The sequence below is a fragment of the Micrasema longulum genome, unplaced genomic scaffold (assembly GCF_059751315.1).
Source record: "Micrasema longulum isolate JH-2025_06_02 unplaced genomic scaffold, ASM5975131v1 h1tg000406l, whole genome shotgun sequence".
Classification (NCBI taxonomy): domain Eukaryota; kingdom Metazoa; phylum Arthropoda; class Insecta; order Trichoptera; family Brachycentridae; genus Micrasema; species Micrasema longulum.
The window spans coordinates 146280-170393 of NW_028277606.1; the positions used below are offsets into that span (position 1 = coordinate 146280).

At 32.5% G+C, this 24114-nt stretch overlaps 1 protein-coding gene across 1 annotated transcript; it reads left to right on the top strand.

Moving 5' to 3' along the window:
- The first annotated feature begins 2679 nt into the window (after window positions 1-2679).
- On the top strand, window positions 2680-23526 carry LOC148281798 (uncharacterized). Its single transcript, XM_088226073.1, has 8 exons — window positions 2680-2781; window positions 8375-8426; window positions 19661-19719; window positions 19801-19957; window positions 21485-21665; window positions 21781-21937; window positions 22024-22175; window positions 22934-23526. Exons 1-8 carry the CDS (start codon window positions 2712-2714, stop codon window positions 22940-22942), a joined length of 837 nt encoding a protein of 278 aa, XP_088082199.1. The 5' UTR covers window positions 2680-2711; the 3' UTR covers window positions 22943-23526.
- The last annotated feature ends 588 nt before the right edge of the window (window positions 23527-24114 follow it).

Consider the following 24114-nt stretch of genomic DNA (forward strand, 5'->3'; position numbering starts at 1 on the left):
TTTAAATCCTAAAGCTTATGTGCTACAAGAATCACTGGCGAGTCTGTTGCTTTCACTGACTAGTCTGTTTCTTTCATTAGCGAGTCTGTTGCTTTCACCAGTGACCCTTCCTAGATTGTAAACATGAAACTAATAGCAGCTTGCCCACCACATATCCCATCTAAGGACATATCTTCTTGGCGGTGCCCACATGCAAAGAAAAATTGCTCTTACCAAATAAGTAAAGCTGCCCCAAAAAACTCTAATCTGATAATCTAAGCTTCCTATGATCAAAAAATTCCTAAAAAATCAACACCAAAAAACTTAATTGAATTGAGGAAAAGGGGGTGTGAATTCTATACTGACTGGGAATAAATTAACTATTGATTGAACATTATCAATTAACCTAAATGATTACAGATCCTTTTAAAAGCCTTAAAATTTATTTTTTCATCTGTATATTCGACATTATAAGATAAGGATAAAAAATAAGAGAATATTAATTAAAGTTGAACTGAGACGAGGGTATGAAATGGTTACAGTTGAATAAATACGAAGGAAAATATTAACCTTGTTACAGAAAAAAATAGACTGCGATTATTCTCAATTTTGACTAAGTTAAAATGTTTGATTTTATGGAATTTTGGGTGTATACATTTATTATTGAGAAACATGAATCTTACAGGTTCTGAAAATTGATTACAACTAACCAAACTCAATTTCTGTAAATCTGCAGGCGCTCAATAAATTTTACAAAAAGAATTGACAATAGATCGATGGGCAAAGAAAACTAATTAACGTAACTGTATGTATTTTTTAAACTATATTTTAAGTATCTAAAGTCCTTGTAGGTAGTCATTGAATTAAACCCTTAAGCATACTTTTTTGTGAAAATACAGGGCTGAATACCTGTAATTAAATGATTAGTGATCAGTTTATACAGTAACAGATAGGTAGGTATAGATGTTTACGTTTACATGCCAAAAAGCTTATACAGGGCCTAAAAGTAGAATAAATATTGATGATTAAACATCAGCAGAATAGTGAGTATTAGGGAAGTTGGTGTTTATAAAAAACTTGCATGGTGCCTATGAGAATCTTTTATATCTAAAATACATGTGGGAAACCCCTGGTTCACGGAAATGGGAAGTTTTGATCTTCAGAATGCGTTTGATTTATTGTTTTTTTTTTCATAATACCTATATAAATATTATCCATGAGCTTGAGGTAATTTTTAACAACAGTCTTTGAAATACAAGAATGGTGAAAAAAAAAATCAGAATGCATAATGATCTGAAGTGTCAAAACTCAATTTAAGATAAAATAAATAAGTACAGTTAGAACATAAAAATAATTTAAATCCAGGGCTGGTATTCTGAACGGAATTGCGCGCGTAGAGATCGCTCTGTTAGCGTGTATTTAGTATGTAAATACGCATTAAAAATGTGTTTTCTATGCCCGCTTTTGCGTTCAGTATACCATCCCTGAGGGCATCAGTATGTGTAATATTAAAATAGGATTGTACTGGACTAGGGCTACATCAAGAAAATTATTTCAGTCCAAAGTGCATCATAAATGTATTTTTAATTTTTATTGAATTACTGAAATTTCCGGAAACTACACAAGCTCCTTATTATAACCTATGTATGGAGTGTTTTGGTATACGGTTGCAAGACCATGGTGCCTATCTAAAAGAGGCTTAAGAGATGTGGTCCTATAGAAGAATTCTGGGAATGATGAGGTTCTTAGTAGATTTCGAAGAAAGAAGGCACATGCTTATGAGCATTTCAGAAAGACTCACTAGAAGGATCGATCACATAGTGCGTCATGAGGTAATAGAGGGGACAAACTACAGAGGGCACCCTCACCGAGAATGCCTTGAGGATTTATTCAAAGACCTGAGCTGCAGGTCATATGCATACCTAATGAGGGCAGCACAGAACAGACTTAAGGGCAAAGCTGGCAGAGGAATATCAGAGCTTTGCTGCTAACTAATCCAAAATATTTAAACCAGAAAAAATGACCGATTTTTTTATATGGTGTTCGCTGACTTCTAAAACCTAACACCTATATATATTTTGAATTATTTTGATAACCAGACCCGCAACTGCGAGGAAAATTGGCAATCTGGCCCTGACTAAAAAAGGTTGCCCATAACTATAATAATATTAAATATAATTTATAGGGTCTGTATAGAGCAATTGCTTACATTAAAAAAATCTTAGTCTTTATAATACAAAATAGAAACTAAAATGATAAAGTACCTAAGTAAGTACCAAACGTATATATATATTAACATATTACAACAGGGATGGAGAATACCTTAAATAAGGGAATATGGAAGTCTAGGCATTTACAGGGCTTATGACCTGTCATTGGCTGGTTTAAGTGGCCACTTTACACACTGTGTAACATTCACCATTTTGCCTATGTTTGAACATCCATATTTCTTAAATTCTTCCATCTGTTGATTTCAGGTGAATCTCTTCACTACAATAAAGGTTTCAGCTCTTTAACTTCACTAAACTTTAGAACTAGAGAAAAAAAGAACAGTCAATGGATGAGTCAAAATCACTCGCAAACGAGTAAAGGCGTAAAAAATATTCGATGTGAGAAAGTACTTTCAAAAATATTTATTGTATTTTTGTGGTTCCTACTTTATATCTATTTTTAAAGCGTAGTGTTGTCATGCGAACAAATTTCTGAACACAACGAAACATTCTCTAATAAAAATGGCAGCCGCGACAAGTGTTGTCGTTCTTGACAGAGGGAATAATACGACTTGCACAGTAAATTTACACGGTAAGTTCATTAAAATTATTTATTAGGTCAATGTTGCTCCTATGAATTTGTTTACAGTATTTTTATTTCTAGTTTTACTTCTTTCTGCGTCAGTATAACTTGGCCTTTTTTCATTCATAAAAAAAATATAACCTATAAAAAACACTCGTCAATCAACACACTTTTACTTATATTATCATTGAATATTAAGTATATAATTCTTAATGGAATAATGAAGTATGTTTTTAATATACCGATAAATATTTTGACCACACTTAAATTATCATAAAAAGTTTTTGATACATCAAATTATGCATAACTTTGAACTTGTAAACAAATATGATTTTAAAAGTTTTTTTCGATAATAATTATTTTTCTTGGCATGTAGGTAACTCATTATAATATGTAACTTGTTTTCGGCCGATATTATCTTGTTTTGGTAAAAGGCCCCAATAAAGAAAAAAAACTTGGGTACTAACTTTTCAAAAATATTTGTGTTTTTTTTTACTTCTATGGAGTACCTGTACATTTTTTGTGTGAATTCCTGTGGTTGTTAATTTATAGAGCTGTTATTTATTCTTTCGCAATAAGTTTACTTATAAATGCTTACTTGTTGGTAATATTAATATATATATATATATAGCTGACGTTTTTCGAACTGTAAAATGTTCTACCTCGCGCACGAAAATTCTTTAAGTATATATTTTTCAAATTAAAATATATAAATCACAAAAATATTATAAGTAATACAGTAATTCATAAACATATTAAAATATGTATTTTTCTCGAATCTGGGTCTGCATCCTAATGGGAAGTTAAAATTTATCTACAAAGTAAAATTTGTAGATAAAATTAAAGATAAAAAATAAAAATGTTTACATTTAAAAAAAAAACTTCTTTAATTACTGGTTACCCACGAAAATACTTAGCATTTTAGTACTAATATACACATTTTCTTACATAAATATCGATATTCGTTTATACCGTCTTGATATGTACAGATGAAGATAGCGTTCATGATCGCGGCGCTTGGCCGAAAGAAAAATACATTTCTGTGTGACCCGCATCTTGGACTTGTGTTTATTACTCGATGTCTCTCAATTAATAATCCTGAAAGATGAAATTGAGCGGAAATAAGCCGGCCTCGTAGCATAGTGATTGGTGGGTTCATCTTCCATGCTTGGAAGTCCCGGTTTCGATTCCGGGCAAGGTCGACAGTAGTTTTAAAATAACTCTTGATTTCAACAATGGGTACCTACATGCAGTCCATTCAAAATTCGGCCCCGTGGTGTAGTGGTTAAGACACTTGACTCACACACGGAAGGTTCCGGATACGATTCTCGTTGAGATTGCAAAAATTTCGTGTGATTTTTCTCAAACCTTGGTGTTCTGTGATGTAATTAACCTCTGTAATTGGACCTCCTGGCCTGTTGTGGTACAGAAAAAATCTTTAACGCTTTATGTGTGCGTAACAATAAGTTTTTATGTAAATCATTCTAGTGTGCCTGCTAACACCAACGAAATTCGTATGTTTGCATACATTAACATAGGCTTATTAAGAGGATGCGTGGTTTGACTTTTCTTCTTACAAATGTCTTCCCGTATTTTCTCCCGGGATTATGGCATTAGAGCGATATTTTTTATGCACTTAAAATATCCACCATTGACGTGTCTCCGTCGTTTTTTCGTTGATAAATTGTCTTTTATAGGAACTAGAACCATCCAAAGCAAAACCTTTGAAATTGCCTAGTTTTATCTGCCGTCTTCGGACGTACGGTATGCAATATGGTAACTATTTTTGAAAATAGCGAAATGTGCCAAGACATCTTTCTAAAAACAGGAATACGAGACTTCGATTTCGTCGAATTTAGTCAGGCACAATCAGTCCGACGCGACGTGCAGTCACCTATTCATCAAACAGCTCTCCCACGCATAACCTCTCAGACATTCGAACGCACTGCACAATCTGTACATTATTACTAGAAGCTCCAAGTAAACAAACGATCGCGTGATATCCGCCGGACAATCAGGTGAAGGGGTAAAAGTCAAATTAATGTAACCAGTTTTAATCCAAACAAAACTAAGAGTTTTTTTCGCTGGTTTAAAAAAAAGTTTATACGGGGTGTTCTTATAACCCTGTCACATCCGAAACCACGATGATCAGTATGGGCAAGAAGACATATTGGCATATTTCAAAAAATATTTAGAACGAAGACAATTTGTAAAAATAAAATATTAAAAATAGCAAATGGTTGCTTACTTCTGCAGGGGAGAAGCGAGGAGAGGGGGCGGCCGTGCGGTTGACGGTGTATCAGACTCCCCCCTCGTTTCTCCCCTGCAAAAGTTAGCAACCATTTGTTTTTTTCTATATTTTAAGATTTTAGTCATTCTAAAAATGTATTTTAATGTGCCAATATGTCTTCTTGCTCATACTGATCATTGTGGTTTCGGATGTGACAGGGTTTAAAGAACACCTGTATACTATGTAATATAAGCTAACTTTAGAAATAATAAAAAATATATATATATAATATATCATCATCGTCAAATCCTTATCCGCACCTGATGGTGCATAGAGCAATGCATTGCTGAAAGAAATGCAGTGTGTCTTGATCATCTATTACAGGAAGGTAAAGTAATCAGTCTTAAGCTAGGGTTTCCTAGGACAGCGGTGCCCGTATCTTAACGGCCGTAGTGAACGGTGATGCGGTGGGAAGCCGTCGTAACGTCGTCTAGAGAGTGGTTTCCTAGGGAAACGGTGTTAAATGGTGTTGCTAACACCGTTTTACTAGGAAACCACACTCTAGTCATCGTTACGACGACTGTCGACCGCATCACCGTTCACTACGGCCGTTAAAATACGGGCACCGCTGTCCTAGGAAACCCTAGCTTTACGCTTCAGGTGCCGGTCCATGGATCGTGAAATATTGTAGTGTGAAACCACCTTACGAACAAATATTTATGTCGGCTCTCCCAGGACCTCGATAATGCATGTCGAATGCGCCAACCACTACCCTGCGAGGCGGACTATTCTCAACTCGATCTCCTTTTTCAGGATTTTTATTTTAAAGTAGCCATCGAGTCAAAAACACTCGTACACGTTTCTGGTTCTCTTCCTCACACAGAACTGTATTTTTCATCCGCCCGGGTGGGTGAATTAATAATGAAATGATATTAAAATTTGTCAGTGTCAGAGCGGATGAGAAATATAGATCTTTTTGTGAAATAGAACCGAGTCCTGGACAAGTAGTGTTTTAGACACAATGGCAACTCTCAGGTTGAAAAAGTAAATATACTGGAGAAAAGTCCGCTTCGCAGAGTAGTGGTTGTCGCATTTGCCTTCCACGATTGTGGTCCCGGGCCCGATTCCTGGGAAGGTCTAAATGAAATATTTGTTTATTAGATGGTACACTGCAATATTTTATTGTCCTTTAACTAGCGCCTGAAGCGTGAGACTGATCGTCTTATCTTCTTATAATAGATGATCTCGATAAGGTGCATTTATTTTACCATTGCATTGCATTACGCGGAGATAAGGATTTGACTATGATAAGTTTTATAAAAAATACCTTCGGAATGAATAGTTGGTATCACGCATTTTTAATTTGGAATGCTTAGACAGGTGCATAAATACGGAAGAAACATTTTTTTAAACGGTATGGCGTCTATCCACTCTGCCTACCCTTTTGTAAAAAGTTTATGATGTCGAAATACTAAGTTAGCTTAATTGATTGTTAAAAGATACTTATTTTGTAATAGTATTACTGAATATTTATATTTTTGAATAAATAAATATGTGTAAAATAGTTATTTTCACAAATTATGTTTGTCGATCATTTAAAAATTATAGTTTTTAAAATTTAATTTATTTCCAGTTACCTTTTAGAATTTGTTTCATTTTAATATTGCTTGCCCAAATCTGAGAAATTTCCCCAATTTCAGCCAATATATCAAACATATTTAAAAACTTATTTAAAATATATATTTTTATGTATCGTATTATATAAATTACTAGCGGACCCGCCAGACGTTGTCCTGCCCGAACGTTGGCTTCCCTGCTATTAGCTTGGAAAAAGACTTTTCATTGATAAGTAGGTACCTAAACTACTTGTTTGTGATTAAATTACAAAACTTAAAATTGATAATATTAAAATATTTCGTTTAAGTAGGTACCTAGGTACTTGTTTATGGTTGAATTCCAAAACATCAAATAAATGTTTTTTCAAATATGGCATTTTTTGCAAACGTCAAACTCCGGTCGTCTCACCAACAAAAGGGTGGTCTTATGTATGAATACGATTTTGTTTAATGTTTTGAATTTAAAATTATTTTAGTGTTACCAAAAATCCAATAAAAAGAAACAAATGGGTATAAATTATAAGGAATTTAAGGAAAGAATCTGATTGAGATCCACAAAAAACAAATGTTGTTTGTAAACATTCAAAAACAAACTTTTTTTATACACAAAAAAACTACATCTTTCCATTTTTTTGCAAATGCATTTTCCTCGAATGCAAACCCGGTAGATCGATGAATTAAACATGTATGCTCCTAACTTATTTTTTACATATTCGGTTGAAAATTTTAATATCTACGAACACGCACAGCGCAAAGATCTATGTTTCTCTGAAAACCGCACGTAAATCGGTTAAGCCGTTTAGGAGTACGGTGACATCACGCGTACAGAGGAATTATATATATATAAAGATCAAGGCTAGTATTGTATACAATATAATACACAAGTTGTTATTGATTAATACAAATGTTTGAAATCACTTTTATACTCCGATTGTCGGTATGTTGCAGATCGTCTACATTGGATAGTGTAGGGTTTAAACCTAAAATGGGTTCAAAATGTCGTTTCACTAACAGTTACTCAAGAAAAATCGTTTTTGTATTTCAGTAAATGTAAGTACCAATGAAAAGATGTACATTTCGTCTAGATATTTCGAGTGTTGTGTTATTTATTTCAGTATTAAATCACTGAATATATTATAATATTATTCGTTTACAAAACTAAATTCAGTAACATTGGAAATGAAAAATACAGTTTGGTAATTAAGTTTTTTTCCTTATTATTCCAAAGTTTAAACGCGACAGAAATAATTGATACTTGAAACAACCTCTTTTGTGATTTTCAATCGGTTTATTAGTTAAACTTTATTATTTAAATCTTTATAAACCCTGTTAATGGTGTCAACATACTCGGATTAAAGTTACGTTTTAGAATCATGTTTAATGTACACAAATTACTAATATAATATGTTTGAATACAATTTTCTATATAAAAAAACTCGATAAACTTGATATGCATTTTCAAAATTAAATTTAAAAGTCAGTTTCTTATTAAAAAACTTCAAGTACTTATTTCCTTGATTTCGCGTTAACCACAATAAAAATAATGTTGAAATCAAAATCGCGGTTGTCTATGTACTTTTTATCATAGTGTAAAAATAATTTATTGCTGCTTAAACGTAACCCGTTTGTGTGTGACTTCGCGGTATCGCATGCTTTTGGGTATTGTACAAAATTATGATTTTCAATCCCCCACATGTTTATTAATTAAAATGCGATGATTTAATTAATGTTTTATTTCATTTCCTTCAATTTACAGGAGCAACAGTGGTGTCATGGCGAGTGAACAACCAGGAGCAACTTTTTGTGAGGTATGTATAATAAATTGAATGCAATTACGGTGATTCTATTGCGCTAATAGCTACGGCGGTATTTTAAATTCGCTGGGTTCACTATATTCTGCGAGGGACATTGTATGAATAATTAAATTCCTTTATTCGATTTCGAAAAACATAACTACCCTGGAAAAGAGAACGTGTTTTAGTGAGAGGGAGGTGGGATTGAGAATGAAGGTGGGGGGAGGCAGTGGTTTCCGCGGGACAGAAACCTTCTGTCGCAAAAACTAACTTCAGCAGGGAAGCTACGTGATGCTAAAACTAAAACTAATATTAATACGATCACTCTAGTGCTCACTCATGATTATTCTATACATTTCAAATTATTCGTATTTTTATATTTCATTACTTTTACAATAACCTTTCTGTTGGTGCTAACTTTCTTCAGTTTTTTTTATATCCTTATTAAAATATTAAATTTATACTTCTTGTTTATAACTTTTTTTCTATTTACTTTAGCAATAAATTTAATACTATTGTGTGTTGTATTTGCGTGCATATTTTATCGATTTATTTATTTATTTATTCATTCACAAATAATTTATTTAATTTCATTTTTTGGGACTCATGTCCTAACCTAACTCCATGGGTAAAAGGCCGTTTACACGTAGATAATACAATATTGTTTTCTCCCAGGACTCGACCATTGTCCACGTGTAAACAGCAATTTCTAGGACAATATATTGTCCCGAGATATCGCCGCTGAGATCGACGGCCAGCTATCTCCGCGTAATAATGATTACCCCCACCATCGCGCGTGGCCAACGTGTTGCTCCCTAAAAAATGTTTCTGCCGAAAATGGCGGCAGAAAATAATCCTTTTTAGTATTTAGTTCGTATTTTAACAATTCCAATACATCTTGCTTTACAATTAATAACATTTTGCGTGAATTCACTTGTAATAAACGCCGTCGTTTATTCATTTTCGCAGCGCTCACGTGTGAACTGCAGCTGAATTTTCGTATTGTCCCAGCGTCCAATCTTACGCGGTCGAGGCTGTTCACGGAGCTGTGCCGCGATTATGAACGCTATCTTCATCTGTACATATCGAGACGGTGAACTTAACTTCTTTAGTATCTCTATCTACCTTGGTATGTTCTACTGACTTGTCATCTCGACGTCGTTTGATCGAATCCAACCAATGAATGACCCCAAAAATTGGGTCTGCGTTCCTTACTTCATTTAAATCGAAAATATTTCTTATTTATATTTTAAATAGGCTTCTGTGATAAAAGTTGCCCACTTCAAAGCAATTATAAACTCCAATAAATCCCAATTCAAGCAAAAAATGCTCACTTGAACATGATTTTCATACGGTTTTTGACAATTACCAAGACGATATACTTAACGATCGGTACGGTACACTCAGGAAGATAGTAAAACAGATGGAAAAATATAATAACTAAATATATTTTTTATTGTGGCAACGTTTTACGCCTAGATGCTCTTATATGTAAATCGGCCAGAATCTAGCCACATTACTATTTTTTATAAAAGAAATATTTTCTTTCTTATGATTTACCCAAATATTTAATTTTGAGGGCCATTTTCAACGAGTTGTAAATAACTCACTATTAGAAAATGGGAATCATTTAGAGTGGGATTCGAACCACGAACCTTTGGTCCGTGAGTCCGAGACACTAGCCACAGGACCACAGCCCGGTTCTCAAGTATCTGTGCATCTAGGCGTTTGTTTACAAAATTGACAGTTATGTCAGAATTCAATTCAACTTCAAAATTTACTTATTTCTCTCTCATATTTTTAATAGGCTTTTAAGAGAAAAATAAATCGTAATTAAAGGAAAAATTGCTCGGTGGAACAATTTTTTTGGCACATTTAATGCGTAGATATGCATATCGAGAGGTATTAGACCCGTCGGTACAAATCGATGTACTTATGTCAAAACTTGATGGTTGGTGGATCGGTAGTGTATCTTCGTAATCGCTCGAGAGAATTTATTTTCTACTTTACCGTCACAGTGAAGGTATGTCCTTAGCTTCCCATCATAATCGCGGCCCTGGGATATGACAATATTGTCATATCTATTTATTTTCCACATGTAAACGGCCCTTTAGTCCCAAGTCCTGTGTTGAATTGGGATAAATAATATACTACAATAATATAGTAAAACAATAATATTATAGTATGACAAGTTAGACTTACCTATGTTTATGTTGCAGACCCGACCAGTTTGTTTATGAAATAATTCAACATGAAATTGGCAATAGCATCAAATTTAATACGCAACGCCATCTCCAAAAAATAGCACATCACTATAGAAAGAACGAACAAGGACAAACATTTGATTTACATGAATCAACCAACTAGATAGAAAAAAAAATTAGAAAAATCACGAGAAGTTTCCAACTCAAATCCCTCTTGAAAATGGATTTTTACCTTGAGAGCTTAATAAGCTCTTCTAACAGATTATATTAAACACTCGGTGCGACAAGACAGGTGCCTCTGAGCAAAAGTCGTTCGGACGCAGGGTATTCCATAATTCATATTCTGGGAAAACCTGGTACGATCGATCATTTTGCTGAGATCTCTCCTCATTGTTCGACTAGAAGTGGTAAAATTGTCTCACACCCAGCACCTCCACTCACTGGAGCAACTGTTCTGACGGATATGTTGGAGGGCGCCGATACCGATTGTAATTTATTTGGTTCTGCCAATAGATACTATTATCAACATTAACAAAGTTTTTCGACAAATGTGTCGAAGTTAGAATTTATTAATATTGATGTTTTTTGTTGATATTTCTTGATAAAACTCCATAGTTAATGATTATGATAAAATTATAAATAAACTTATCAATGAAACTTCTTGGTTTAGTTTTACTTTTTATTATTTTGACCAACAAGCGCTTTCGCCTAAGTAGGCATCTTCAAGACTGGTGAATTGTTTACCCCAGAATAGTATAAAAACTGTAAATGTTGTAAAAAATTCACCAGTCTTGAAGATGCCTACTTAGGCGAAAGCGCTCGTTGGTCAAAATAATAAAAAGTAAAACTAAACAAAGAAGTTTCATTGATAAGTTTATTTATAATTTTATCATAATCATTAGAATTTATTGTTTCGATTATAGAACAGAACGGAGATCTCCATCCTACGATTTCGATCGCATTCGTGCCCCATGGACCCCTCTCTCTCACTCTCTCTCTCTCGCTCTCTCTCTCGATTGATTTTTATTTTTTTTAAATAGCTTAAAAAATTAAACAAAAACTATTGTAATAAAATAATTTGGATAGTGACTCTCCCAAAGCAGATATTTCGGTTTCCCAAGTATAGTGTAAGCTTTCACATTCTGATCAATTAACTAATAAAATTTCCGTCTCGAGATACTCTTAAACTTCCCATGTGAGTGGGGCGGGGCGTTAAATAAAAAATGCATGTAAAGTTTCGTACATGAATGTAAAATAAAATATGAAAAGGCATAAAAACTTTTTCATTTTTGCAATAACGGATTTGAACTTCGTAGATCTATGTTCATTGCCTTTCAAATATTAAAAGGGATTTTCATTTACACTCGAGCAAGTACAAATAGCTCATTATCTTATTGATGAGGTGTAGATGTTTTCCATTTATTAAATATTTGTGTATCCGTGGAGTTTCATTTGACAAATTGTGTTTTTATTATAATGAATAACCAAAAAAATTAGTGCTTCAAATATATTTTTAAAAAATCTATATACTGTTCGAATCTTATTTGGGCATAGTACACGCAATATTGAATTCTTTACACGATAAAAGTAATCAACACTGTAAACGCTCAAAAAAGCTTAAATTCAACACACAATGTAACAAGAGAAAAAAATAAGAGATCGGCTACTCGATCAAAAGTTTATGTATGAAGTTATTAAACTAGCTTACGTGTAAATATTTTTATTTTTTATATATTTAAAAAAAATGTAAACTTGTATCTATATTACTAATCTTTCCGGCTTTTAATTATATCTGTAAATTCGTTGTTTTCATAAATTTAGGTAATATTATATAAGCTAGTATTAATATAAATCTCCACCAACTAGCCACAGAAAGTAGCTTGGTGGGATTTTAGTTACTCGTAAAAATAAATAACTAAAAAGTTTAAAGTGTAAAAATGTATATTAATATAAATAAATAAAATTTTCAAAATAATAAAATAAAAATTATTATATTACAAAGTCGTTTATCTGTTTTTATCGAAAATTTTAAATCCAGTCGTACTCGTATGAGGAAAAATGGGAATTATTCTAAAACATTTTAGTTTGGATACAAGTGAGGGCATGAAGTAGATATGCGCACTCCGCCCCTGAAGAGTTGGCGCTCGTCTGCAGAATTAGCCGTCGAGTTTTTGCTCCTGGTCTCGCCACATTCCCTTTACCGCTTCTTTCACATAGGATTCCTCCCTAGGCCCGCTCCTCCCATCTCCCATCTTGCCGAAGACAAATGGTCTCGGCCAGTTGGGCCTTTCTCTCCCTCTCTAATTACATTCTCTCTCCCTGTCGCTTCTATCACCGCGTTTCATCATAACACAATCGGTCGATAAGCATTCGCAGTCACCCGCTCGTGTATACGTGAATGTGTTTATACGAGTACACTTTGGGGGTCCGCGATAACGAAGGGAAAAGGGAACACTGTTAACAGCTAACATTAGACCCTCAACCCTTGATCATCTCCGCGAACAAAGCGAAGTATAGCGTAATTTATAATACGTAACACGTACATGGGTTCATTTTTTGTTGCATTGTATTTCGAAATAAATAGAAAAGGCAAAGAACGGAAATCCCCTTTTCTTTATGTTGTTTTTCGCACTTTCTCAACTTTTCCAGTTTCCGTGTGTCTGCTGTTTTTTCACCGCACCAATAGATTTTTAAATCTCTTATTCGCCGATAAGAAAGATTTACCCATCGATCGATAAAATAACGTATATTAAAATGTACAAACGCTGCGCTGTATTAAAATATACCACAGAACCGAATAGATTCTTACTTGAAAATAATCAGATAAAAAATGGATAAAAATAATATTTTCAGTTTTTAAATCGACGTTTCTGACAGTCAGTACCTACTGCAACGTTAATATTTAGATCGAATGTCTAAGAAAGTTAATAGTTTGGGTCCTTCCATAATTTTGGAAAGCACTTTCTACCAGTTAAACATAATGCATCATTTTTATCACCTTCCTAGCGATATATTTAAATCGATAATATTTTATTTTTTTACTATTATTTATCGGATGATACGCAAATAATAATTAAAGACCAACGATTGTGATGAGACACGATTTTCTAATTAGAGGATCAGTTGAACGTAGTTATGCATAAAGCAGCCAGCCGTATAAAAGTGAAACTGAGATAATAGCACTTTTGTGAAAAGAGTAACTAATCAAATATACACAACATTTTGAATGTTTTTGACTCTGACAAATGATAAACAATGAATACATTTTTTTTTAAATATTACAAACAAGAATCTAATTGTGTATTTGACCAGCTTTAATGATTTTTCAAGTGCTGTGGGTGATTTATGCAAATTGAGAAATGCCGTTTTTGTGATCGGCATCATTTTCAGAAGGTGATTAATACAGTTTTTTTGTATGAAAGTGGTATGGCTGTTTTAAGCAGAACATAGAATTGACCTTACTGCGCCCGATAACACCAATATCGCATTTTTTTTAAATTGTGGACTGGCTGCATAACTACGTTCAGTTGCGCCCGCTACCCGTAAAATACACACAGTACATAGTCAGTAGGGACTAGAGTTGTAAAAATACCGTAGTCTACCAAATCGTTCAGTAGTATACCGGTAGTCTCCCGTTTTCTACCGTAGTTTTGGTAGTTTAGTTTTTAGGTAAAAAATATGAAATATTTTGATAAAATAAATACTTTTTTTACTATGATGCCGTCTGTATAATAGTTTATTAATGAATAATTTCAAGTTTCGTGACAGTACGGCTTCTTTACGGAAAATTTACGTGAGAAGGGCGAAAAAATAAATATATTAATCAATGCCCTATGGATTGAAATGAGGCAGTGCGCTATGGACGAAAATAATGAAACATTACAAATAAAGTGATTAAACAACCATTTTATAAAATAAAATGTTTTCTTTGAAAACTACAGAAAAAACACCGTTTTCTAATGTATTATACGGTTTCTTGCACATATATCGATTCTTACTATAAAATACCAATTGTAGAATACAGGCCTTTAATCAAATATTTCGAATCAAGTGATTATACAGCCATTTTATTAAGAAAAACGTTTTCTACCAAAACGAATGAAAACTACCATATTCTACCGTATTATACGGTAGAATACGTTTCTTACAATAAACGACCAATGGTATACTACTGCTTACTACCGGCCTTACATCTCTAGTGGGACTGTGGGAGGCACTACTGGGCCCGTTTTACGATGGCAAGTTAGCAGAGTTGCCTTCAATTGTCTATAAGGAAAAAATCGATTTTCTGTATGAAAAATTAAATTTCCATGTATAATTGTTTTTTATTATGATCAGTCACAAGTTACCAGTAAAGATATTCAAATTTCGATACAAGTAAACCCATTTCCGTACAAGAAATAGGATTTTCCTTTATAGCAGAGAGCGTCCAGAATCGCACTGCTGGGTACCTACGTGTTCTGACGGAAAGTTACAAAGTAAAATTAAGTTTTCTGTATGAAAAATATAATATTATGTTCATTTTTTTTCTAAACACGTTCAATTAGCGGTTACCGATGAAGATACTTCGAATTTTCCTACAAATATACACACTTTCGTACATAAATATCGATATTAGTATATACCGATGAAGATAGCCGTTCACAATCGCGGCCCTGGGCCTCGATTATGATGGGAATATAAGGACGTCATACCTTCACCATGACGGTATAAGTTGAAGATAAATTCTCTCGAGCGATTACCAAGATACACTACTGAACTCACACCTTCAAGTTTTGGGTTGGTGCATCGATATGAAACAAGGGGAAGCGTACGTTACGGTACACATATCTACGCACTAAAATGACATAGCTTCAATATAACGTCATAGTTAAAAATAAAATTCTCCCGACCGATTATGAAGATACACTACCGATCCCCCACCATCAAGTTTTGATGTAAGTAAGTATATCGGTTTGTATCGACGGGTCTATAACCCCTCGATACGTTTATCTTCGCATTAAAAGTGACAAAAAATTTGTTCCGCCCAGCAATTTTTCCTTTGATTGCGATTCATTTAAATTGTTAATCGTTCTGAGGTTGGCACTTTTTCTCTTAAAAGCCTATTAAAAATATGAGAGAAATAAGTAAATTTTGAAGTCGAATTAAATTCCTACCATAGAATTAAGAATAGTTCTTAATTCTATAATTCCGACATAACTGTCAGTTTTGAAAACGAGCGGCTAGATTCAGTGGCTAGACTGGCTAGATGCTGCCGTATTTACATACAAGAGCATCTAGCCGTAAAATGTTACCACTGTAAAAAAATAATTTAGTTATTATATTTTTTGCGTCTGTTTTACTATCTTTCTGAGTGTACGTATCGAGAGTGGCATTGTAATCACTCATCGGATAAATACAGATGATCGTGAAATATATCGTCTTGTTAATTGTCAAAAGTCATAAAAATCATGTTCAAGCGGGCATTTTTTGCTTGAATCTAGATTTGTTGGAGTTCATAATCGCTTTGAAGTGGGCAATTTTTATCACAGAAGCCTGTTTAAAATATAAATGAGAGCCATCAAAAATTTTAATGAAATAAGGAACGCGGACTCGATTTTCGGGGTCATTCATTGGTTGGATTCAATTATATGACGTCGAGATGACAAGTCAGTAGAATATACCGAGGTAGATAGAGATAGTACAGAAGTTAGCATTGAAGAAGAACATGAAGTTGGCATTCATAATAATTTAGACCCTGGTCTATTGGTCCCATCCACCATCAAAGATGTTACTACATTATCTCTATTTAAATCACGTCTGAAGAAACATCTCCTTTCTCTTCCTTAATCTCTCCTCCTTTCCTTTTCCTCTTTCCGCTTTTTTCCTTTTTCCCATTGAGGAATAGTTTTGATTTAAGGTAATTTATAAACAAATACGTTTATTTCTATTTTTATATATTTTTAACTTTTTAATCTTTTTTTTTCTATTGAATATGTTCTGTAACTTGAATTATAAAAATAAAACTTTTATTTTATTGGTTGGTTGGAAGAAATTGCCATTTGGCCCGCCAATGTACAAATAACATTATGTTCAAAAAGTTAAATAAATAAATATAATATTATTTTTCCGAATTTTTTTTTTATTGAAATATTTTTCACATAAGCATTCTTCTAAACAATTTTTTTAATTCCCGCCAAACTGCAAAAGCAGTTTTTTTGCAAGAATTTCTCTCTTTAAACATTTTGGTAACACAATATAATAATGTTTACATAAAAATAAAAACAATCTTAAATATATCAATAAAATAATAATTTAAAAAAATTAAATACAAGTAAATCAAGTCTTTTTATATACCTAAATATATAAAAAATAATATACAAACACTTTTAAATTGTTTGGTTTCCCCATTTTTAAAATATTTTTTTTACACACTACACCTAGAATTTAAGAAATAGATTTTTAAAACCAATTTTACTTTGTTTTTATTTATATCACTATTCTTTATTTCGTCCGGGAGTCTCTTTACTATGCGAGGGAGTATATACCTTTCTCTTGACGCTCAAATTAGTAGAACGATAAGTTCATGCTTCTACCAGCTGAGACAAATTAAATGCATACGCAAAAATTTGCCGGTTGATGCCGCCCGTCAATTAATAAATGCGTTTGTAGTGTCTAGAGTCGATTATTGTAATGTAGGTATGCAGGTCTACCAATGAACAAAATGACTCGCCTACAATCTGTATTGAATGCCGCAGCGAGACTTATTTTCGGAATCTCTAAGTTCAGTCATATCACTCCACTACTTCGGGAACTACACTGGCTACGTTTTCCACAGAGGGTCGAATACAAACTCTGTTGGCTTATGTATAAGTCACTGCACAACTCTGCTCCGGAATATCTAAGGGAACTATGCATCCCAGATGAACTAGCTGACGGGCGTCTCACGCTTAGATCAGCTACGTCTACGGCGAGAGGAAAAGTTATTATACCTCTACGCAAACAGCGCACTAAATTTAGTGAACGCGCATTTGCGGTCGCAGGCCCTATGGCATGGAATGCTCTCCCAGCAGAGGTGCGAGGCTGTGAAAGTGAAGTGATGTTTCGGAAAAAACTTAAAACCCACTTGTTCTTTAAATCATTTGAATAAATCCGTAGCATGTGACAACAAAATAAATTATTTTAATTAAATTACAAATTTAAAAGAATCACTGTGTAAAGCGGCCTTGAGGTATTTTGTTACGAAAATGGCGCTATATAAGTTATCCATCATAATAATAATAATACGCCCTGGTCCTCCTTCCATACGCATTTATAGCTCTTCTTTCTATGAAATTTCCTTTCACTTTTTGGCGCGTTTAGTGCTTATGTGATATTTGCGTTTTGTAGAAATCCATGAAGTCCTCTGTTACCAGGCGATAGTATATCATATTCTGTACCGTCAAAACTTTACACATCGGGAAAAGATTTTCGTAGTCATTTTGACAAGTAATCATGTCGGTTTTACTTGCTAAATTTTAAGGAATCTAATTTGTATTTTTTTGTCCTATTTGTATACGTTGTAAATGTTAGCCCGTAACAACTCACTCCATATGAAATAATTGACTCACCCAGCGCATGGTATAAACAGTTCAGGGTGGCCCGCGTGATGTTGTTCCGTGACATGAGTACATGTTGCGGATTTATCTCCTGTGCTCAATATAGAATGGTTTTCGACAGATTTAATGATTTGTTAGCTCGAATTTTGCCTATTTATTTTTGTGTATTACAATTTCATTCTTATGCCTGCTTTCAGCCATCGTATTTTATTAAAATGCATAATATAAATATCGCACCTCTACAAAGTTTCGAAGAGAAAATCCCAACTACGATCTACGATATTTTTGTGGTTGTTTCAATACTTATCTTTGTTGTGTCAGTAAAAGTACAATTTTAAAATTTGTTCAGATGAATGAATAATTTATCTTTTTTAAAGTTTTTGTAAATATCATTATAGAGGTAATAATATATCATTGTAAATCATAGAATTAAGAATAATCCAGAAACCGCATACGAGCATCAAACAGAAGGCGACTTAACTACTCTTAAAAGAGTAGTTTTATGTTTTTAACCAATAGTTTCTTTGTAGACGTCGCTCAGTACGCAACTCCTGATTTGAATTCAACTATGCCTTTTAAAGTGTAGAAATTCTGCTAGGATCGAAACAGGATGGGATCACATTCAAGAGTAATTAGCAAATGAATGTGTAAATAGCAAATATATTACTTAAAAATTGAATTATTTTTTCATCTGTCAGATTGTCGAAGAAAACAAAATGAACATTTCGGTTGTGTTGCCAGGGTAGTAATTTTTTTTACCCTACTTTGCTCATCTAATGAGAGAACTAATGAAAATTGAAAAAGATTAAACAACTCTGTGGTGGACATTTGACCGATATTATCTTTAAAACATCAAATATTATTTAACGTGATATAAAAATATCCGTTTTATGTAAAATAAAATTTGTTTTATATTTTAAGTTCAAAGTTCATTAATTCAATTACTCTTATTCAATTACCCTTTACTTGTCTACTATATTGTGTCAATCAATGTTTCCGCGTGTACAATAAGATTTAAGATAAATTCACAGATTGCTTTTTTTTTACCTTACATTTGTGTTATGATTATATTTTTTCCATCGTGCAACATTACGCGGCGATATCACGAATGCGCGCGGTAAAAGTAGGGCATAGTGGGGGGATTTTTGGACACAGTCCGATGTATTCAAATATGATTCTATGCTCCTTCTGGACTATTCTTATTTCTATGGTATTTATATATATTTATTAATAACAAAGAGAAAAATTAAATAAACTTATTTCTACAAAATAAGTATACAAGTATATTTTGCCCAAATAAAATAACAAAGTATGTACGTAATTAAAAATACTTTAAAATAAAGTTGACTTAGCGTGTTACCTGCCCAATATTTTTATTTCATTATTTTTATATAAAAATTTATAGAATATCTTTAATGATATAGTAATTTCTTGGACGTTCTGAAAAGTTAATATTGTATTTTTTTAGCAAACAAGCAGTTTTTGATGGAAAGAGGGCAATCAGGGGTGGCATTCCATTTGTATTTCGTAAGTTTTACAATTTGTACATTTCCGTATTCAATTTGGCATGCTGTTATTTAGATCTGTGTATTCATTGTTCAATTTTAGCTCAATTTGGACAGTGGTCATTTGGCCCTCAGCACGGTTTTGCTAGGATTGCAAGATGGCTGGTTGAAAAGTCGCCAGAACGGCTCCCAAGTGGAGATGTGGAAGCCATTTTTTCAATAATGGACAATGATTTTACAAGGTCCATGTGGAATTATCAGTAAGCTTATTTTGATATTTATTTTTTAGGATAGTGAAAAAAAGTAATTTTAATTAAAATACGTATTGTATTACCACGCATTAAACCTATGGCATTTAATACCTAAATGTAAATTGCTGTTATATGTAACCATAAATTAATAAAAAATAGAACTTAATGCATAATTCTGTTATTCGCTGTACATAAGTAATTAAGGGAAATGAAATCCATTTAATGTTTATTTGTTAATTGGAGTAAGCTATAACCATATAGAAGTCGTAATTAAATACATTTATTGTTATTAATTTGTTAATTGAAGTAAGCCATAACCATAGAAATCACAACTAAATACATTTATTGTTATTTGTTCATTGAAGTAAGCCATAACCATAGAAGTCATAACTAAATCCATTTACTGTTATTAGTTCATTGAAGTAAGCCATAACCATAGAAATCACAACTAAATACATTTATTGTTATTTGTTCATTGAAGTAAGCCATAACCATAAAAATCACAACTAAATACATTTATAGTTATTATTTGTTCATTGAAGTAAGCCATAACCATAGAAGTCATAACTAAATCCATTTATTGTTATTTGTTCATTGAAGTAAGCCATAACCATAGAAATCACAACTAAATACATTTATTGTTATTTGTTTATTGAAGTAAGCCTTAACCATAGAAGTCATAACTAAATCCATTTATTGTTATTTGTTCATTGAAGTAAGCCATAACCATAAAAATCACAACTAAATACATTTATAGTTATTATTTGTTCATTGAAGTAAGCCATAACTAGAGATGCAAGGCGGTAAAATAACCGCGGTATTTTACGGGAATTTTACCAGATTTTGTTAAAATACGGTAAGAAACGAATTTTATGTACCAATTTTTATTTTTCAAAGATATTACAAATACGAGTAGCTTTGTTTAAGGACACTTTACATGACTGCGAAAACCAGGTTTAGATCCATCACTTTTGTATATTTTTTTTCTATAAAACCTTCAGGGACGTAATTATACACAAAATACTGATTTTAAGCACTTTTTTTTTCAAAATCACGGCATGAGCGGTGGTCGTTCAAGGTCACAAACTTTAGGTTTACTAAGGACCCTATGTTCACCGATCCTGTTAAGTTTCAAAACATAACCTTTTTTTATAAAAAAAGTACATACTGAATGACCTTGAACGTCCCATAATTATAATAAATCTCGACAACCACCCGATGGATCTAAACCTGGTTTTCGCAGACATGTAAAGTGTCATAAAACAAAGCTACTCGTATTTGTAATATCTTTGAAAAATAAAAATTAGTTTGTCAAATTAATTTCTTACCGTAAATTACGGTATTTTAGCGCGTCTTTTGGTAAAATTACGTAATTTTACATCCATAGCCATAACTGAATTACACAATGATACATATATTATTATTTGCAGTTTTTCATCAGGGTTAATCCACTATTGTTTTGCATTTATCTTATGTTTGTGATCCTGCAGAATATTTATTTTAAAGTAAGTATTTACATCTTGAATATATTTTTAGTTTCCGCCTTACATATCGATTAATATTACGTGAAAAGGAGTTACATTTCAATATTGGCGTGTACAATCCCAGCAAAGACTTGACATTCAGCTTCAACATGTTACTGCATACATATTTCAAAGTGCCTGATGTGCGACGTTGTCAAATAACTGGACTGCATGGGTGCACTTTTATTGATAAGGTAATATTTTTATTAAAAAATGCCACGAGATTTCACAAATAACAAAATAACTGCAAGATATAAGCATTATCTTTTTTTTCCAGATCCTATATATATTTTATTTTTTTATTTTTAGACTCGTGAAGGAACGATGTATCAGGAAGGAAGGGAAGTGGTTACAATTTCGGAATGGACAGATCGAATATATCAGAATACTCCCCAAGAGCATATTATCACAAATGTTGTCAGTGGTAGAAAAATGCGGATCCAGAAATATAATTTTCCAGACACAGGTAAACTTTATTTCATTATTTAAATCTTGAAAGAATTTATCTAAATAGACTATGATTTTAGTGTTTGTTTCTACAAAATATTTCAGTTGTTTGGAATCCATGGGTTGAATGTGCCAAGGAAATAGGTGATTTTGGTGATGATGAATTCCCCAATATGGTTTGTGTTGAAGCTGGTCATGTATCTTCTCCTGTGATACTTTTACCGGGTACAGCTTTTGAGGCCAGTCAAATATTGCAGGTATGTATTTTGTAGAGATTTTTATTTTCTATTAATTGAATTATTTGCCAATCATTATAGTACCAGAGGTTGTGAAGTCAGGGTGTATATATATCAGAGTGATACATAAAATCCAACATATGAACTCAGGAAAACAGTAAAAAAATATTTCACCCTTTAAAACATGAGACCTTTACTAACTAATATTGCTTCATGTTGTATTTGAAGGGTCAGATCAATGTTTAAATTATGTAACGCAGTTAGTAATTTGTATTTCATTTTACTTCCAATAAAAATGGTTAACACTAAGAGTGCACGCGCGGACTGCTATACTAATTTATGACAATATTGATATTTTTTCAAGCGATGATGTTGAACTTTTGTGTGCCCCTGTATACCTCTAAAATGTAACATTCTTTATACCAGTAAGACGGTGTAGCTCGAGTGAGGACACTTAAGTAATTTGAATGAGGCTCTGAAACTGAAAGCATGCCATAGTAGTCCGCACGATCATTTGTAAAAAAATATTACTTTATATGACTAAACTTCATAAAACCTGCGGGATGTGGATATATGACCAGACCATTACGCTATTGCTTGCCTTCAATGCTATGAATCAAGTGATTTTAAATTTCATATAATATATTTGGTCTTAGAGATGCAAAAAAATATTTGTATTCTAAAAAAGTATTCTTGCAAAAATTGGGCTGCACTCTAGCGTTAATTAAAGACCCTAAGATGTGTGTGTGGAATAGAAGTAATGTTGTTGTATGTCGCAGGTGATGTGAGTGGATATTCCTAGTGGGAATGGTCGGAGTGCGGAATCATCAGCTGAGCAGAGCAGTTTCCATCACCACTCTCACTACTTGCGCACATCCAGACAAACAATGTGTTCCTTCTGTATAACACCAAATATGTGAAACACTTCTTGTGGGCTAATCACCCCGTATTATCTGTAACTCGATTGTCGTGAATAAGACGTTTAGTTTCCTTACCATAATACAATCGTTGTTACAATACTTTACAAATTCCTAATATTACATTGACTCCGAGTGTCTTAAAATGCAATATTTTTTAAGTATAAAGTTTTTTAATGTTATTTATTTACAATGTTGATGGTTTTGTAGTAAAAATAATGATAAAACATTTTATAAAATGTCGATTTCTATCTTTGGCATTTCATTGTATTAGAGGTATCAAAATTTCGAAAATTGACAGCAATAATGTTTAAAATAATTAATATACAATTTTATACTAAAGTAATGTTACAATAGTCGTTAAATATTTTTTTTACTCTTGCCAAAATGAAATAATTGTATCTAATTATTAAACTAGATGAACATTTTTTAGATTGGTTAGACCATTCCAAAAATAATTTAAGAAGTCCCAAAAAGTTTTAAAATGTCAACTAGCACAAATATTTTCCAAATATGTAATATAACGTTTATGTATTTATAATATACTCATATCATGAAGATGAATAATTGTATTTTTTCTGTGATTGATACCACATAATTTATTTTTTCGTGCACTTTTTTTATCTTGCATTTCTTAACCAATTAACAAAGTAGTAGAAATATCTCAATCTTACGCACAATGTGTGTTTATGTATACCACAGCGAATAAAGTATCATTCTAATATTGAAATTTATACTTCAATTGTATATGTGTATTGGTATTGTGTTAGTAGAATGGAATGTACATTCCAGTATGTTATTTTGTCCATTTTTATACTTAATTATTGCAATTGTGATAGAAGTTATTATTTTATAAATAAAAATTTATACAATATCTATAAAACAAATTATTTTACATTCTTATTTGCAATGGAGAAAGAAAAAATATAGATATTCCTCATAATTTTTTAAAAGTATTATTTTTTATATGAAATTTATTTTACTACTAATTATATTTTGTATGATAAATGGTTACTTTAATGTTAACAATATCCTGAAGAAGC

Excerpts from the sequence above, each read along its gene's own strand:
- LOC148281798 (XM_088226073.1), top strand. The coding sequence starts at position 2,712 with ATGGCAGCCGCGACAAGTGTTGTCGTTCTTGACAGAGGGAATAATACG. Across the intron at positions 19,720-19,800 it reads TGGCATTCCATTTGTATTTC|CTCAATTTGGACAGTGGTCA; the intron begins GTAAGTTTTACA and ends GTTCAATTTTAG. Across the intron at positions 19,958-21,484 it reads AGGTCCATGTGGAATTATCA|TTTCCGCCTTACATATCGAT; the intron begins GTAAGCTTATTT and ends ATATATTTTTAG.